This window comes from Oryzias melastigma, linkage group LG3, assembly GCF_002922805.2.
Source record: "Oryzias melastigma strain HK-1 linkage group LG3, ASM292280v2, whole genome shotgun sequence".
Taxonomy (NCBI): domain Eukaryota; kingdom Metazoa; phylum Chordata; class Actinopteri; order Beloniformes; family Adrianichthyidae; genus Oryzias; species Oryzias melastigma.
The window spans coordinates 17,455,980-17,475,634 of NC_050514.1; the positions used below are offsets into that span (position 1 = coordinate 17,455,980).

The 19,655-nt window shown below is 35.6% G+C and overlaps 1 protein-coding gene across 2 annotated transcripts in view; it reads right to left on the minus strand.

The window, feature by feature from the left end:
* Nucleotides 1-19,655, minus strand: part of galnt18b (UDP-N-acetyl-alpha-D-galactosamine:polypeptide N-acetylgalactosaminyltransferase 18b) — a 78,574-nt gene that overhangs the window by 16,548 nt on the left and 42,371 nt on the right. For both annotated transcript variants that reach the window (XM_024294708.2, XM_036210231.1), the window contains exons 4-8: nucleotides 16,519-16,702; nucleotides 15,147-15,344; nucleotides 14,821-14,935; nucleotides 2,630-2,815; nucleotides 810-947 (exon numbers count right to left, since the gene is read on the minus strand). In XM_024294708.2, the coding sequence (XP_024150476.1) occupies nucleotides 810-947; nucleotides 2,630-2,815; nucleotides 14,821-14,935; nucleotides 15,147-15,344; nucleotides 16,519-16,702 (821 nt within the window). The remainder of the gene's footprint in view (nucleotides 1-809; nucleotides 948-2,629; nucleotides 2,816-14,820; nucleotides 14,936-15,146; nucleotides 15,345-16,518; nucleotides 16,703-19,655) is intronic.

Here is a 19,655-nt window from a genome sequence, read left to right on the forward strand (position 1 = left end):
CTGTAAAAAACACACTTGATTAGTTTCTTATTTAAATGTCACAAATAATGGATTAACAAGGTTTAGTGATTAAAAATTACCTAGAAAACAGTGACTCATTGTGCAACTGTGTATTATGAGGGAGCTTAAATTGGTGAGTGAAGAAATTAAGCAGAAAGCCTCTGGCTGTGTGTAAGGCCCTTTTGCTTACTTTTGTCATGTTTTCCTGTTTTAGTTATATTTTTCTTGGTTTTGTTTTTCTTGGTTTTGGTTATGTTTCTCTTTGTTTTGGCTATGTTTTTCTTCATTTTGGTTATGTTTTTCTTGGTTTTAGTTATATTTTTCTTGTCTTTGGTCATGATTTTCTTGGTTTTGGTTTTGTTTTTCCTTGTTTTGGCCATGTTTTTTTTGTTTGTTTTTGCCATGTTCTGTGTCTTCTTTTTGTTAGTCTCACCTGGTTTCATTAATCACAGCTGTCTTCATTTAAGTAATTATTCTTGATGCAATTACTGTAAGTGTCTCGTTTTCAGGTCACCTGTCTGGTTACACCTGTTTCTACCACAAGCCTGACAGACAGTCTGACAGATTATGATGGTAATAAAATAGTTAAAAACTTTCATTAACTTTAGCTATTAATGTAGTCCAAAAACAAATAAAATCATAAAATCAAATAGACCCTTTAATCTACTTATGTTGCTTTTATTTTGAAATGAATTTAGAAAAAATAGTAAAGTTTTTCATGCCGCACAATTGTAAATCTGTTTTTCAGGGTTTTTTTTATATATATAAATGAAATTGAATATCTGACAGAGAAGACGAAGATGTCTTACTGCTCCATATGCGATGGTGTCGCTGTACATCCTCATCTCCGGGTAGATGTTGACAAGGTACCAACGGAACGTCTTGCACTGAAGCCTCTTCCTCAATGCCTTCCTTTCAGAAATGTCGCCAATATCAATCCCAGAGTCCTGATATGTGAATGATACACACAGGGTACAGCTTATTAGAATAAATCATACAGGAGGGAATCAGGTTTGATACCTTTCAATGCCTTGCCCAAAGTTCACAAGTTTTTCTAGCTCTTTTAATAAATGTTTCTATAAGGAATTCTGCAAACCAACCAAGATTTTTGGTCAAGGACACATTCAGTCAAATTAAAAAAAAGAAGAATTTTGACAGCAAAGCAGAGAGATCTTGAATCTTTGCTTTTTTTTTAAGCTGAATACAGCATTTAGCATGTCATGCCATCATCTTTCACGTGTATCGCATTTAAAGTCAATGAAAGTGACCTCAAATGGAGAGGGTTCAAAAGATGCTGATTGGCTCGCTGGAAAAAACATGGTCACTCTCTATGGTGATTTTTAAACTTTGTTTACAAGCAATTAATTAACTTTTTATTTATGGAATTAAACCTGGGGCAGAATTTCATGCTTGTTAAGTCGAGCCGCGGTTAAATCCCTCATTGGTTGATAGAATTGCACGCAGATGCTCATCTGTTCATAACCCTAATTTGCATATTGAAGCAGATTGCACATGGCGAAGACACACAAAACAATTAACACATGTATTTATCATAGGTAGAATAGTAAAGTCGTGTTTTAGGGTTTAGTTTTCTTGGTTTTTATCTTTAGTTGGGCTTTGTAGCATTTAAGTTAAGTTCTTTCTCGATCAATATTTTACAAAGTTAAAATCATCTGCATTAGTTTAATACCAGGTTTTCGGTTTGTCACTGCCAGATCCTCACTGGTCTCTACCCGCTTTGTCACATCATAGCCAGGGTCTTTATGTGTCACATTGTAGTTCATATTTTTGCCTTTTGTCATGCTTAAATTAGTTTAGTAAATTAAGTTTAAATTCACAAGTCTTGGTCTCCTGCAAAGTATTTATTTAAAAGACAGCATTCCATTTTTGAGAACATATTTTAGGTGTTCCATCTGTAAATTAAGTCCAAGATTATAATAATAATCAATATCTCCAAATCTAAAACGTAAAATCTGCACAGCTACAAAACCGCACAAGGCAATGATTTTGCACATGAGTTTCAGAGGAGTTTTCGATTTGCTACTGCTGATTGACTCTTAGATAATGGCTCTTTAAAATGACTTCTCACAACAGCTGTTTTTTAATATGTTCTTTGCACTGCAACACTTTAATATCTCCACAGGGTTTTCTTAAGGACCATTTAGCTAAGTTGAAGAGATTCTCCTGAGGAAGAAACAGATGGACCCCATCATATCTAAATCTCTTACTTATGATGTCTAATGCTCTCTTTGCTGCTGAAGTGTTTGGTGGCAGCAGACCTCTATTTGAGGAGGTCACTAAGGCACTCAGGTAAAAATGGAATATTTGAATCTGTCAAATTAAAAGCACATTTAAAAATGTGCTGCTAACTGCAACAGCTCCATTGTCTTCAAAAAGAAAGGGTTCACCTGCTCTAGAAGTTTCACTAAGGTGGAGATTACAAGTAGACATATTGACAAAAAAACAGTCATTCAGGGGGCTATAAATATAAAGCTTTTGACAACAAAACAGTACACCTTCTTTCACAGACAGAAGCTGTAGAAATTTCTCAGTCTCATAAGAGGGATCTTATTTTGAAAGTCAGCAATCTCTGTTAAATGCATTTCTCCCCATTTGTAGAATCACTCACCTCCATTGGAATGTTCCATGCCATGTAAACGTGGCTTTTGAACTCATCCATCCAGACTTCTGCGACTCTGAGGGCATTTCGCCGCACATTGGAGGTCAAATCCTCAGTGTAGGGTTTATGAGCACGCTCGATGTGGGCGATCCGTGCACACGGCAGGACCTCCACACTGCCCCCACATTGCCACGCCTAGTTTTGGACAAAAAGAAGGGTCAGTCAATCTACGTTAAATCATTTCAATTGCCAATTCTTTACAAATTACTTTTAAAAATGTTAGAATTTTTTTTAAGTTGTTAGCCATTTTTTTTTTAATTCCAATTCAAAATGTCACTATTGATATGAATAATTTTTAAAACATATTTACTATTCAAAAGCATGCTGAGTCTCTGCATTTGGTTAATATGGCATTCTCTACCAGTCCTGATTTAAAGCATTCTGACTGAAAAGCAACAGACTCTCGTCTTGACTTCCACCCACTGTATCCCCGACTGTGAAGACGAAGCTCCCATTTTGGAAAATGTGAAAATGTCAGTGTCAAGGAGGACAAGAGAAATCATCTCTGCCTAATGGCATCAAGATTTATAATAATGAAGACCTGTGGGAATGGCACGGTACCGGCAGCATTAAAATCTATTTTAAAGAGCAAAGCATGATTTTTTTCTGTTTTGCACATATTTTAAAACCAATTCTGGTCAAAATCTGTGAATTTTAGAATTTTTTTTAAAGGAACTCAAGCAGTGTTATTTCAAGCCTGGAACAAAATGTTCTTCTTGACTATAATGAAAGCTTCTTTGACCAACGGTGCATCATGGGGTTGCATGAGTGCTTTTGTCAAAGGTAATTTACTCTGCCATGATGTAGTTTTAATGCAGAAAATGACTTGATATTTTAAAGTAACACTGAGGTAGGTGAGACACTTGAAGTCGAAAAACAGGTCGTCATAGAAATTCAGCAGGTTTTAATTTAGTTGCAAAACTCCAGGAAATTCTCATAACTTTCACATGACATGCTGTTCACTTTAGCACCTTCGGAGTAACACCTTTCCTGTTCAGATTCATTAATGCCTTGCCACATGATCCTCAACGGATACTTCCAAAGTTACCATGGAAATAAAAAAAAAACTGCTTCTAAATAGGCTCAACCCGTTTTATTCTTAGCAGATGTTGTGCAGATACAGACTTTATGAGAAACAAGAGGAACCATCAGCACAGGAGAAGAGCAGCTGAGATCCCTTGTAGAGATCCTTCCTGAATCCACAGATCCATCAGAGACCGCCTCAGTTTCTGTGCATCTTGGCACATTCAGCTTGCTGTGCTTTCCCTTTCCTAGAACAGATGTTTCATGTTGGCAATGTGCACATCGTATAAAAGATGGGTCTCTTCAGTTTTGAGAGCTCTGCCTTTTTTTAATCTGTATTTTGTTTTGCATTCTGCAGCTGCCTCTACAATGGTTTGGAGAGCAGAGACGAAACTAAGCAATTCAATAACATGTCAGCATCAGTTTGAAAGCTAATGCTAAACGGCTAACGAACAGGGCTTGGGTTTATTCCATCTGACGTTTTGCCAGAACCCTTAGCATCTCATAGAGGCATTAAACTTTTGTGTTGGTTTGAAATTCCCAAATGAAAGTGGCTGTAATGCATTGTTAAATGACTTTAGGAATTTGGTCTCCCTTTTGAGTCTCAACAGTTTTGGTTTCTATAGATTTGGGGTGCTTGGATTAATTTGACAATAAAACCACAAGAAATCCTTATTTGTTTATTACAAGTAAGCAAAAAAGTGTTCTCGTTTTATTTCAAATGTGACTCCAGCTTTCTCTTTAGCCATCCTACTGGTCAGGAGTCTGCAGCACTGGAGCCACACATAGCTCTTTTACCCGTCTATTGTGGTTCATTAGGGAAAGGAAAATAACATTTTAAAAAGTAGCTGTAAAGTATAAGTACATAACGTAAGAAAAAACTGAAGTAAGTTAACTCAAACTTTATTCAGCTTGTTTACAAACCGCTGAAGGGCAGTATGTATCAGAAGTCCAACTAGAACATTTTGAAAGATTTTGTGCAGCGTGTACCACAAAAAAATCACCTTGAGGTCACAACCAGACCCAAGGCTCACAAGATAAAGCAGATTTTCTACTTTTGAACAAAATAAAATAATTTTGGTTCTCCTTAATGGCTTGAAAAACACTTAAATAGCTCAGATTTAACTTTTGTTTGTTAAATTTACAGATTTCTAACAGAGATACATCTACAACACTAAAATTAATTTCATATTTTTTTATCACTGATGATATTACACTACCTATTACTACATTTGCTGCATTTATATGATCCCGCATGACACAGCGGGTGTCTTATTTTGAAAGGAAATGATGGGAAACCCTTTAAAAAGTTATAAACTATTTCATGTTTTAAAAAAGGGTAATTTCTATTTAAGTTTATGTTGTATCAATACAAAAAAAATCATTCATGCTTATCATAACAGTAACAACAATAACATAAATAAAAATCTGACACTTTTATTCCATGCACCTTTGGATGCTTTTTAAAATTTTGTCTTTATTTTTTTTTTTTACAGTGCACTGCGTTCTGTGTCCTGATTGGCTGTTGAACTTGTCAATAAATCTCTGTTCAGTGTCTTCTTTACAGAATGTGTTCAGTTTACTAAATCTACATAAATCTTGGATCATGATCAGATTTTTGTTTTCCTACTAAAATACTCGACTTGTCTTTCTTTCTGTGAAGGTTTGGACTTTGAGAATTGAAGCAAGAGATAAAAGTGTTAAAATGTTTGTCTGACAAAAGTGCATAAAGTGTGAAGTGAGAAGTTTTACAGCCTTAAAATACTTAGAACAATACTTTGCAGATTTCATTTATTTAAATTAACTCTTGTGATGAATGAGGAACCAATGTTATTATTTTTAAAACTATTTCTAAAATCATAAATATGTAACAGTTTAATGTATTCAGCTGTATAATATATTATTGCATTTTCATCTTTTTCTTTTTTACTGTTTCAAATAAGGATTCAAAAATTGATCCATTAAACACTTGAACGTTCTTTTAGTTTAAACAGAGACATTTAAACTAAAAGTCATCAAAAAAAGAACCTGTCAGCTCTGGTGACATTTTCCCTCAATCCACAAATGCCAAGCCTGTCATTTGACTCTGAGTGCCTGTCAAGACAATAAGTCAAACAGATGTCAGAATAATAATCTTTAAAATGAATTCCAGATGGCCCATTGGCTGACGCCGTCTTTCCAAATCAAAAATATTAACTGATAACTGAGACACAAAATGTGTTAATAATCTCACTTTGAGCTTGATGGTTTCTGTCAGAGCGTTAAAAGGGAATCAGCAAACACTTTTTTCCTATTATGAATTTACCCCCAAACAAAACAACAACACAAACACCTCACAGTGTTTGCTGGCAGCGTGAGGTTGCTGCAGATTTCCAACTGATTGTCTGCTACCTTTTACAGATTCAAAGCAATAAATTGTCCATTACCATAGCTGTCACTTTCTATATCATTATTATTCCATTCAAAACGCACCGGCTTTATTCCACCAAATAGCCCCCCTTCTCGCGAATGATCAAAAACACTCCCCATCTCATTTGCATGTTGACTCATGTAATTCGATTTCTAGCGTGCATTCAAAGTGAAAACAACTCTGCGGCAACAATAACACGCCGCTTTACTCATGCCCAGTCCTGCATCAGAACCTGCAGTCTGTTCATGTGCTGGCCGCGGCTTTAGAAGTGCTGACCGTTCCTTCAAGGCATTCGACGATGGTAGAACACTTCACACATACTACTCCAAAGAAATCCCAACAGTATCGCTTTCAACTTAATCTTGATTGTTATACAAAGAGCAAGGTCACTGCCCCCCCATCAAGTCTCACTGATTCAGCTGCAAAGGAACTATCTTAATCAAGCGAGCAAAAATAATTTATTTGACTGTGCATGTAAAATTCATCACTTAAAATCCTTCACATTTGCCTTCCTATCTTTTATCTGTCAGCTAAATTCTCCGGCGTGTGTACCCCACTCTACTATCTTTCTCTTTGTAGAGCATTTCTAGCACTGAAGCTGTCTGGTTTTACTGCTGCATCGGCTCGCAAGTATTATCACGGCTCCATCACCCTCCGTGTAAGCCTTCTGACTGCTGCTTTTATAGTAGTTGGTTCTAAATAAGAGCCAGAGCTTCATGACTTTAAAGTAAATACAATTTAAACAGCAGTGGTTTGATCATTTTTGTGTGTAAAAGAATTAGGCTGTCTTTAAAAGGTCATTTAAACAGCTATTAGAATATGGGGTGTTTATTCTGTGCGATAATATTCAATGTTTTTCAGAGTCCATACATTTTTAAGAAATACTTTTAGGTAAATAACATGTTACACTGCAGGGGTTGTTTTTCAGCAGAGTTTTTCAACTAAAGAAATGTCTCTAGTTCTCCTTAAATTATTGAAAACATGAGCTTTTCACCCAAAGAAAACCAAAAGACAGAAATGCTTTCATTTCTTAAGAATTATCTATAAAACAGCTAGATGAAAGCATGTATTCCGTATGATCATATTTTCCCAATGGGCAGAACAGAATACTTTCTTCCTACTTTATTTTTTTTGAGTGAATTGAGAGTAAAATATGCAAAGACAGCTCTAAAGCTATCCTGGTGGGTTCTCACATAAAAAAAAACAAAACACTCTGATTAGCTCTTCAAATACCAACTTCACAAGTGTATTATTTTAAATAGTTCTAATAATTGAGGTCCTACTCCAATCATTTTTTTTAAATTTAATTTGAAGCGTTCCCAGTGGTGTTTTAATTTTGATTATGCTGTTTTCAAAAATGTGTCTTTTTCAAGGACATTTTCTGCAGAGCAGCAATAGTTCATCAGAAATTCACCTCTGGGTTGTGGTTGTGAAGTAAGCCTGCGCTTATTTCCCATCATCCCTTTGTTTACACTATCTCCCACAACCCCAACCTAACATTACCGATACAAGGAAAATGGAGACCAAAAGCTATCCAGCCGTACAGTTTTCAGCCAGATGCCAGCTCAGGCAAGGAAATAAAGATGTATGTGGATCTATTTGTCTACAAGTAGATTCATCAGGAGGGACTGGAGCAGGGAGTTTGTGGCCTGTCCATTGTAGTTTGTACTTAACACTTGCAACCTTTTATAAGCATTTTTTTGTCTGCACCTGATTTACCACGATTTAAATAAAGAAATACTTAGAAATGCAGTTTTAACCATCATTTTCTTTAAATGTGTTTTCCATCTTGAGAAAAATGCCTTAGGATCATTTTAAAAAGACCAAAAATGCATTTTCATTGGAGTGAGCTTTCAACTAGCTATTTCTAAAATTGAAAAAAAATCCCTCATAATATTTTTTTTTTGTTTGGTAAAAAAAGAAAATGTATTTTTCATTGCAAAAATGCAAGAGTAATAGCTTTCAGGTAAAACACAAACTTGCCTTTAGAGAAACTTTTCATCCTTTTTATTGTTCTTCAAATAAACCTAAGGAAAAGTGAGCGGGATTTTTGATTTGTTACGTTTATTTCTTTTAATGGATATCACATTTAAAAACTTAAAAATGTTTATATGCATTACAGGTACAATGGGTTAAATTAATATGAACTTCGGGTGTCATTGAAAAAGGTTTTGAACGAGAGATAAAAAGCAGAGTTGTGTTTATGAGTTCTGGATTGGATCTTAGGTTCACACTACCCTAACAAATAGTAGTTAATCAGCTACATATAGAAGCTGTAAATAATTTTAAAATTTGGTTGAAAGGCGGATACTATTTCAATCTATCCATCCATCCATCTAAGACTGAAAGATCCCAGCATAAAAGCACCAGGAGAATCTATTAAGTAAGATCTGGAAAAATCATGTTGCTTGTGTAAAACAGCAAAGTTAACAAGAAGAAATAAGTGAAGACTAGTTGAAAGAATAAGAAATAGAGAAAATCCCAATATTGTACTGGGTGCAATCAGACTCTGGAGTCTGCTAAAGAATGCATTTAGCTTTACCAAACCCCAGATAATTAAGTTCCACAAACCACTCAACAAACTTGTCAGCAGACCTTTCAGAAAGCTTTAAAGATGAGATGTAATGGTCGGAGGTACATTAATATTTCAATGCTGTTGTATGAATTTTCACATGGCTGTCCGCCTTCATTACTTCAGGCCTGTCACCCATAATGTGCATTTGTATTCATTTATTCTTAATCAGCAATTTTATTTTCAAGGGTAAAATTGAGAAGCAAGTGTGGATTAGCAAAGATGCCGTGAGCGCAGATTGGTGGATGGGCACACAAAACACTAGGCAGTGACCCTGGGAGACTGCGTTAATTTCCCATGACAGGTTTACTGCTGGGATTTGGGGGTTTTAAAAGACTTTCACATCAGTTCCTTGACATGAAGTTTTGAACTGATATTTGGGGTTTTCATTTTCCACTACATAAGAAGTCATGCATTCCATTGGGGAGTCTAAAACTAATCAAAGTCAGCATTCATCTTGAATACAAATGATTTAAATCTATTTCTATTTACTTTAACACTTATCAACAAAAGTTGATGCATTTCTCTTTAAATATAAAAAAGAAATTATAAAAGTATTAAAACTTCCATAAAGAAATATTTAAAACATTATCTTGTTCATAAGAGTTCTTCAGATATTTGATCTTTTTAGAGCTATTTGTTTGTGATCAAACCATTCACAGATCAATACTGTAAAAACAACTTCACGTGATGGAGCTAAAAATGGTTATCAGACCAGAATATCTGTGAGATAACGTTTATTTCTATAAAACATAACACAAATTAGATACTCTTCTAAAACTGGGAGAGTTTCATCATGCTATTATGGTTCAGAAATCATTACAGCATTAATGGAATCGTCTTATGATCCATTTATCTGTGATGTTGTTCATTGTGTGCTACAAAAGCCAGAATCACTATTCACATCATCTTTGCCAGACAAAAGACTTTGGTATTGATTGTCCTCTTGGTCTGAGATTACACAGCAGGATTCAATGGATTCTCAGCAGCCCACAGGTCATGGCACCCAATCAATGCTGTTCTACAATTACAGTCGGAGTCATTATGGTGAGACATTTTGCTATACACTCTGAATGATAACACGAAGCAAATTTTTTTTTCAAATTTTCTTGCTTTTTATATGGAAAAGATGCAAAAATTGAAGAGGAAGACCATCTCTAAGGTTCTGGTCTTTCCTTTTCCCCTTCAGTTCTGTTCTGGATTATTATAATTATTCAGTTTTACATGTAGCACACACTGAATAACAGAGGTGCAAACATTTTTTATGTATTATATAAAAGTAAATATTAGCAAAAACCTGTAAATTCCCACACATAATAAAAATAATATATTTAATGCATTCATGGTAGGTCAAGTAGATTACTGTGTAAACGAAAAAGTATCAAATCGTTTTTTATGAATGTGCTAAAAAGAAACCCTAAAAAAAGGCTTTTATTTTGAATTACACTGTTTGGATTCCTGGAAATCATTTCTTTAAGTTGCTCAAAAAATGCTGAAACAGGTTAAAGTTTGTTTATGCTGAGTATTTGGCTGAAAGCACTTCATAAATCACTATTATGACAGCAGTGGTGTCTCCAACACTTCATAAATACTCCACATAAAACCTGCAGCATAATTCTTTTTCATAGCCCTTATTCCTTAGCACAACATTCCCAGCAGTCATTGAGAGAAATGATGCCTCCTTTGGTCTTCTTTTGATGCATTGTCCCAGGTTAGTTTCGGAAATGCTGTAGTCTGTATTCATAGGTATTTTGGGAAATCGTCTGAAATATAATTCTGTTCCAGGGTCCTGTGGTAATCTGCCATGCACTTCACTTCAAAGCCTGAGTTGGAGGATCACCTGGGTTGCTGCGTTTTCACATCACACTTTCATTAAAATAATTCAACACATTTCTATTAGAGAGAAAGAATATCACAAACAGTACTGTTGGTACTGTTTTCAGACTTCATTCTAACTTCTGAATTGAAGTCCCGCTCAAAAACATCTTTTGTAAATGCAAATAATTGTAAATTGTAAATAATTATGATTATGTCATTTTTAGCCAGAATTAAAAAAACACAAGTAATTTTCTAAGGATGTATGTTGTTGCCGGACTGCAGGAGTTCATTAGAAATTCACCTCTGAGTTGTGGGTGCCACTGTTAGTGCAGAGTTAGCATCCCACATAACCCATTATCCATCTGTCTCCCCCTAGCTCAGGGGTGTCCAAAGTCAGTCCTCGAGGGCCAGCCACCTGCTGGTTTTCCAGAAATCCTGGTTGATTGGAGAACATATACGACATCGGCCCTCAAGGACTCACTTTGGACACCCCATCCCATCCTCCTCACAACCCCAACCTAACATTACCATTGGAACAAAAATAGTAATTTTGGAGCTATCCAGCCTCAGTTTTGAGCCAGATGGCAGGCGAAGAAAACATTTATTTGCAAGTGGATGCATCAGAATGGAACAGAGCAATGAAACTCTGGCTCACCAATTGTAGATTTTAAGAAACAACAAAAAGCTTTTTCAAAGAGCATTTTTTTTTGCTTTCGCCTGATTGACAATTATTTAGATAAAGAAATACTCAGAAATATAGTTTTAATGTTAATATTCATGATACATGTCCTCCATCACCGGAAAATGCCAGAAGAAAATGTTAAAAACACCAAAAACACAATTGTTATAGGAGTGGGTCTTTATATGCTACATACTGTAGCTGCTGTAGCTGAATCAGATTTTAAAATGCGGTTGAGAGGTGGAGACAATCATTTTTTTGAGTTGAGAAAAAGGAGTATTTGCTTTTTAGTGAATGGCTGAAACCACTGTCAAAATATATATATTTGTATTTCAGGACTAAATTAAAAGTCAGAAAACTGAATCATGTCAGTGTTGATTATCAATTTCCGTTGCAACAAAAATATGTGACTGCTAGAAGTTTTTTGTTTGTCTGCTCCTGATTTACAATTATTTGACTAAAGAAATATAAAAAAAATACAAGCTTCATCATGTACGTTCTCTATTAGAAAATATGCAGCATGAACGTGTTAAAAACACCAATAGATTATTTTCATCAGACTGGATTTTTAAAAATATATTCAGTCCACTCAGAAGCTCACTAACCATTAATAATTTAGGTTGACATCCCACCCATTGTGGATCTCAATAAATTAGATTTTAATAAAGTTTGCATATTTCTGGTGAATATGCTTTAAATGATTGTATTATATGTCCAGTCTATAACATAGTAGTTAGCCAACATTACTCGATGCATATTTATTGAATGGAAAACTTTAAAAAATAACCGTTTCCTTACATAAGGACCAGCATGAGTCATTATTTCCTAGAGTTTATATAAATTAAATCCAAAAAAATCTGAAGAAAATGTTCCAGATTACATACATTAACAAACATGTACCCTGTACCTTAAGTCAACACTAAAAAATATCTGTCATCAAAATAGGATTTTGCAATCTGACCAAATGTGAACACACGCAGCAGTGTTAGAGACATTTAAAGACACAGCCTGTGGCTACTGGCCTGATATGAGTGCGTCTCTGAGGATTTGAGAACAGCCAGTCTGAGGGTTGGCAGGTGGTCTTGGGGCATGACCAATATGCTGCAGGCAGACAGACTGTGCAGGGGCTCCATAAAATTTCTAATCTGGAGCCAAACTAGGGCCTTCCTGACGTGTTTCTCTCAACACATTACTAACTGCTACAAAGTCACAATAGAAAAGGAATTTATATATTTTAACTTTTTAATAAAGAGTTAATTCCATCACGACATCAGAAGACAGAAAACAACCAAGTAGTGACTATAAGATGTCAAAGTGGCCTGCTCACCTGAACCAAATTGAACAAAACAATAAAAAAGTGACAAATATGAAGACTCAAGTCTTATCACTTCCTGGAATTGAAAAAGCAAGATATTTCTGGAAGAAAATGACTTGAAGGATTTTTCCTTCATCTTCACTGCAGATTTCATCTCCTACTATTGGACTGGATATATCGGCATTTAGATTCCTGCTATAAACTCAGCTGTATTTCCTCCTCATGATGCATTACAGCCAGTGTAAAGTGAGGAGAAATCCCCCTCTGCTATTGAACAGACTAATTGCTCCATTAAGGATCTTGGTACAGTATGTAAGTGCAATCATTAGCTATTCCCAAGAAGGGTTGTTCTCACTCGGGCTCATCTGTTTATCTTACTAAGGAACTGGACGTATCTATAAGTAATTTTTAGCCCCTGGTCAGGGCTGATAAAACACATTAATTATGGCAGAGTAAGAGAACTAAAACAGCATTTCTCTCATCACTTTATGTGTTATTGCCATGAGAAGAAATGTCTTTGATTTGTACAAGTGCAAGACTTCGTAACAATGAATTCATGTCAGTTTAAGATGATCTCAATTCATGCATTTAATTGTTTTTGTAAATTAGAATCTGCAATACATTCAAAAACTAGGGATAAAACAACTGAGCGCGTATTCTATACTCCCACTGACGGCATCTGTGAGGCAGGTCTGCAACCTGACCTACTTTTTACATACTGTAAGAGCCACTCAATCCGTTATACTGTGTACACATAAGAAACAGGAAGAGAACTTCTTTATGTTTATGCTTGTTTATCATATTTTATCTTATAGTCCTTCTGGAAAAGTATTTAAATTCTATATTTTAAAGCATCATAGACAGTCATTTCTTTTAAGTTTTTTTAGATAATATGTTGGATTAAGATGTAACTAATACTTTCATAGATTTTTGTAGATGAAGTACAAAGCCCCTAAAGGGACATACGGTAGTAAAAAAAAAAAAAATGTAGTACTGGTTTCTTGTGCACATCAGAAAGTAAGCATATGAGAAAGAAACGCATGCACAGCACCCGTTGATCGAAGCTGGTGAATCTCCTGCACCGAAACAAACAACCTGATTTTAGGACTCATTTTAGGTGACATTCAGAGATAACATAAAGATGACGTTGGACTAGCCAAGCTACATCAAGAGAATCTGGCTACAGAGAAAAAAAAGGCGACCGAAATTAATAGTCGGAAGTCCCTCCCCTTGGCGGAACCAGCCGCAACAATAATATAGTTTTAAGCTTTCGACCTTTTTCCATTTTTTTCTCTCTTTTATCGACCCTTTTTGCCCATTCTCTATGACACTCTCGGTCACAGAGAAAAAAAAGAAACAGCATTTCGTGGCTCTGACCAGTTGTTTCACAGAGAAAAAACAGTTACAGTTTATTCTCATTCAAAGGCGTAAAAGCTGATAGTTCTGAAAAGGTTTTAAAATATCATTTTCAAAGGGTTTTCGAAAGATTAGGACATTTCCGCTTGCGCAACAGGTGAAAAATACGATTTTCGCTTCCGGCTATAGATTGATTCTGACGCCGTCTTGTGTGCGACCAGAGGCCCCTCAGCTACAATGTCTTTGGCCCGATCCGAATACTCCCCTTCTCCCTTCCCCTTAGTCCTCCCCCTTGATTTGAAGTGCCTTAAAGCCAACTATTGTCAGAGTACACCCTGTCGCGCTAAGAAGTGCTTTTCTTCACCTTGGTGCACTGTGAACCAAAGAAGTTTACATTTAAATGTAAGTAATGACTTTATGTTGCAGCTTGACGTTTTTAAAGTTATAAAACAGCTGTTGTTATGTTTATTCAAGCGCTGGAAGCTCCACACTAATGCTAGTTGATGACATCATTGAACGAAAGTCTATTTTTTCATCACCCTCCGTTTGGAGCAAGCACGGAGGGAAAAACGAAGGGGGAGAGCTAAGGGGAAGGGAGAAGGGGAGAATTCGGATCGGGCCTTTGTAGGTGAGTCCAAAACCAAAATAATAAAGCTCAATAAGCTCCGCTGTTAAAGGGTTGAAAAAAGTCCAGAAATGACCCCATGAGAAGTTTTGTTATTCGGCTACATTTCCTGGTCCTGATTATTGCAGCAACACATGTTTCCCCATTCATGTGGTTGATTCTGTTGCATTTTGGTGATGGCCATGGTGGTCAGTGCTTTTCCAGAGTTTGGTTCTTTATGGTTGGACCATTGTTGGTAAGGAAGACAGCCTGCACATTATATTTCAACACTTCTATGTGTAAGTCATGTGGGTCTGTTGTGTGATTTTACCCTCAGTGACTACACAGATGGAGATCACTTACCCTGATGCCCAGTTCCACATTTTCTCCTCCATAAACTTCCATTCCTTCATCCAACAATCCGATCTCCTCAAAGTACAGCCGGTCCACCACAAAGCAACCAATCAGGGCCGGGCTCCTGTAGGATTTATGAAGTAGAATTTATGTTTTGTCTTTTGTTGCTATGGAGGTATTAAGAACAAGGAAAGACGTGATCATGCAAAACACGTAATTTGACTCGAACACTGTGTTAATTGCTACTTGAGTGAGGCTGACGTTTGTTAATGTGTGTCAGGTGTGAGTCGAGCACCATCGTTTTACTTAATCAAAGCCGGTGTTTTCTCACTTACTTGATGGGTGCATTCTTGCTCCCTTTATGCCACCAGGACTTGGGGGGGTTGAGGTAGCGACACCACAGCTCCCAGTCAAAGCCCTGGGCAGACAGCGGATACTCTTCAATCTCGAATGTGTCATACTTGATGTTATCAAATGATGGGGATATGATGCGGGTTCTGTCTTCTTTAATTCTCTGCAGAATAGGTTCAGCCCTACGAAAATGAAGATGGAAAACATTTCTACTGTGCATTTGCTTTAACGAGCTTTCTGTATTATGATGGTGTGTGTCATGCAAGGCCAACTTTAGACTATTTACATTTCTACAATGCTCATCTAATAACTCGTGAAATTACTGTTTTTATAAATGAAACAATATGATATATTGACTTGTCTGTTTACAATTTAATTTAAAAACTGGGCAGTTGTACGGGTTTAATAAGTTTTTATTTATCGATTGGTGTTTTTGCTGAATTAATTAAAATGCATTAACAAAAAATCAGAACGCATTTTTTTATATATAGCATCATTAAGAATCATGTGAAAAAACTAAAAAGTTCAAACTTATTTGTTATTGAAAAGCGTTATTTTTTAATTTAATAAGTGATTAATGCGTTTATTTTAATATCCAACTTCAGTTTGTCTCTTCTCACCAAAATGTTTTAGGATGATATAAATGTCAAAGGAAAAGGTAAAGAATTGAGTGAAATTGGTTGATTTACTATGGAAAATGTCAGTTTTAGTTCTTTGATCTACATGTACATTTACTAATGTTTGAATACCTAACAAAATGTAACTAAATTGACAAAACCACGGTTTTTGTAAAGAAATAAATGTACTTTTTTTTTAATATTCAGAATAGTATTAGACTGAGACTTCATATGCGACCCAAGCAAAACAAACAAAAAAAACATGCTGGTTTTCTTTTATTCAAATGGAAGAATGTTTACCACTTTTTGCATCACCCTCTGTGAACAACATCGGACGCATTTGGGAATTGAGTAAGCCAACTGTTGTAGTTTCGACAGTGAAAGGCTGTTTTTTTTCCTCATGCTTGACAAAGCATTTCATCTACCTCACAATCAGGAACTTATTTAGGGTCTTAATAACATTTAGAACACCCTTATCCCTTGTCATCCTGAAATCATCAAGCCTAATAAATTTCAAATAATGTTTTTTTTATGTATTATACATCTTACTATTGATGACTTCAAGAAAAAAAAAGCTATTTATCACTTTTTACTCTATTCATAGTTTCATGGCTTTTTTATTCGTTATACAATATATTTATATATGTTACATGTTGACAATGCTATTTTTTCCATATAACATTTGGATTTTTTTACTTAGTCAAGTACTATGGACAATATTAAGGTTGTTGGGACTCACCAGCCAACATTAAACTCGACGTGGGCATCAAACAGGGCAACAACCGGGGCGGTGGCCGCTCTCCATCCACTCACTCTGGACCGGATCAGGCCTTCCTGCTTGTCGTGTCGCACCACCTTGATGAACCCTGGTCGTTGTTTGTTTGTCTCAGAAACAAAATCCTGCAGCTTTTCCTTCAGCTCATCTAGAAGGACCAGACAGATGCATTTTGTCATAAAGGATGAATAACTGAAGCTGTGATTACAGAGGTACTGTGGGCGAAAGAAAAGGGACTGTTGTCTGTGTGCAAACTTCCTCCCACAACACGTCTTCCAACAACGGTCAGTAATTCAGTGGTCAGAGGCCAAAGGCACTCATGCTCCACCGCTTTGATCAGTGGACCAAGCAGGCTGCAGCTTCCGTCAGAACTGCAGGGCTCCGTGGGGCTTACCACTCATAAAGTGGAATTGCGATATTAAAAATTCAGTTCCCTTTAAAGTACGGGTGGTATATTGGGCTTCATAGTTTATTCTTTTATTACCTGAGTTATAGACTGCATGATAATTCTTAGGCTGCAGGCCAAGAGTGAGACTATTTATGAGCATGGAAGGAGAAGAATCCCTGCTTCAATTGAGGGGTCTCCACTGGGCCTCAGTTAGAAAAATGTCAAGATTTGCCAAAAATACAAAAAGGCAAAGCTTCAGCCTGTTCAAAAATGTCAGTATGCGCCTCAAAGAACCTCCACTCTCCTATCAATCAAACTCAGTAAATATTAAAAAAGTCTCAGTTTTACCTTTAAACATCTTTATTTTAACGTATACTAAAGTATTTGACGTCTAACCGAAATTTATATTTCATAAAAGCCAAAAAATATCATACATGGCAATTTTTTTTATTTTTAATCATTAAAAAAATGTAAAAAAATTAATGTTTAATAGGTAGCCTAATTTTTTTTTTTTTTTTTTTTTTTTACTTTGTTGGGTTTACCGAGTAGAAAAAACCTTTAGGATTCCTATGTGACACGGCATTGTTTGGCACGGCACAGCATTTAGTGACAACAGTGACATCACATTTCAACAGCAAAACCAAGCATTCAGAGTGTATTAAGATCTTATCTGTTTATCTACAATCCACTTAGGGGTTTGGAAAATAGTAATTATGTTCGCCCAAGAGAGTGAGTGAAGGAGCAGCAGAATTTCAATGGTTTTCAGCTTGTTCTAATTAACAGGCATACTGCAGCAAGAGTGTTGCCACAAAACGTATTATGCCGGATATCACAATTCAACCTTTACTTTTTGTGCAAATCATGATACATGTGATATTTATATGTCACATGATGAGACAAAAAAACATGAATAAAAAAGGAAATAATACCGCAACAATATTTTAGCTCAAAAAAGAGCTTTTTCTAAAAAAACACATACAAAAGAAGGGATACCAAGGCAGACGAATGTGTTAATTTTGCAGGAACACAGATTACTCATGTGATATTCAGCTACATAAACAAAAACCACCACATTATTAGCACTTGACTTTCATCCAGCTTGATCTCCATGATCTCATGGTGCTATATATTAATAGCACACCATTTCAGCTATGATTCATTTTTTTCTTGTTGCCTTTTTTTTTTTTTTAAATGAGCTCATTTAACCAAATGAATGTTAAAGATGTAAGCACAGGGAGAAGTGTCATTCATTCAGACAGAAATGTAAAATGACACGCAGTTCAATAGTGTGTAGTTTTGACACAGGAAATTACTTGGTGTTGACATCCAGTCTTTCATGAGAAAATTCTGCTAAAACTGTATTTTATTAATGATGGCAGCATTTAATTATATTTGATGTCAAGATTTTACTATCCTTTACCTTGAGATAAAATATCCCATTAAATGAAAATTATCCTTGTTTAAAAAAATGTTAGCTTAGAAGGCGACATAAAATCATGAATTCCATCATTTTATCTGTCTACACAACCACACTGCATCATTTCGTTCATTTGGAATTAATATTCTCCTTTAAGAACAAATACAATTTTTAACCCTTTAACTGCCTGCTCCACCAAGAAAACACGTTTTGAAAAACTTGAATTATGTGTATTACCCTCCCGAGGCAATAAGCAGCACAAAAAAACATTTTAATCGATTTTGTCATGGTCAGATGGTTAAAGAGTTAATAACCTGAAATAGTTAAAAGGTCTCAGTTTGTGAGGCAAAGCTACATGATTTAGAAAAATCTGTTCAACTTATAAATACCCACTAGTATACCAACAGTAATCAAGTAATGTGGGGGACGTTTAACTTTGAAATGTAAAAAAATAATATTAAAAAAAGAAATTATCAGAACTTGATTGAAAATATATTTGATTTTAAGAGTCAGTCTGCAAGAAAAATAATGCAAATTTTAAATAGAGACACACCAGAGATGAAGGGATATTTGATTACTCTCTGATCCCCGAGACTGCAGCAATTTCCTTTTAGGAGTCACACATGTCAGAGCAGAGTATTTGCCTACATTACTAAATGGCTTCTACATGTTAGCTGTATTCTGTGGTACTCACTATTATTATATTGAATGTCAAATTATCATTATTAATATTATTTTTTTATCCTCACAAACCTAATGCAATCAGTCAGCCTCTAAAGTGCAAATTTGCCCTTGGGTATGCAGAGCAGTTCTTGTACTAAATCAAGTTTTGGAACATTTACCATAAAGATTAGCATCATAATTAGTTTACCACAGATTTATTTCTATCTGGAGGAAAACTGTAGCTAACTTACAAGAGTTGCTGCTGCACAAACTTAAAGCCATCAATAATTAAGACTCTCGTTATGTGAAAGTAATTTCAAAATATTAATGATGCAGTGTTATGTGGCAAGAAAAACCACTGATGGCACAGTTTATCACTCCACGAACAGCTGACGCCTAGCATTCATCACTCTGCAGGACTGATGTGCTGCTGAAACTCTGACAGAGAGCATTGAGCTTTTTGGGGATGGACTTGGACTTGAACAAAACACACATCCTTTTTCTAACCTCGCTGTGAACTCATTATTTAATCAACAAAGATTTCTTGATAACTTTTTATCAGAAGGTAATGAGTGCATGTTATGTATGTTGACATTTTGGGTAAAATGTGTGGATTCTTGTCAACATTTTTCA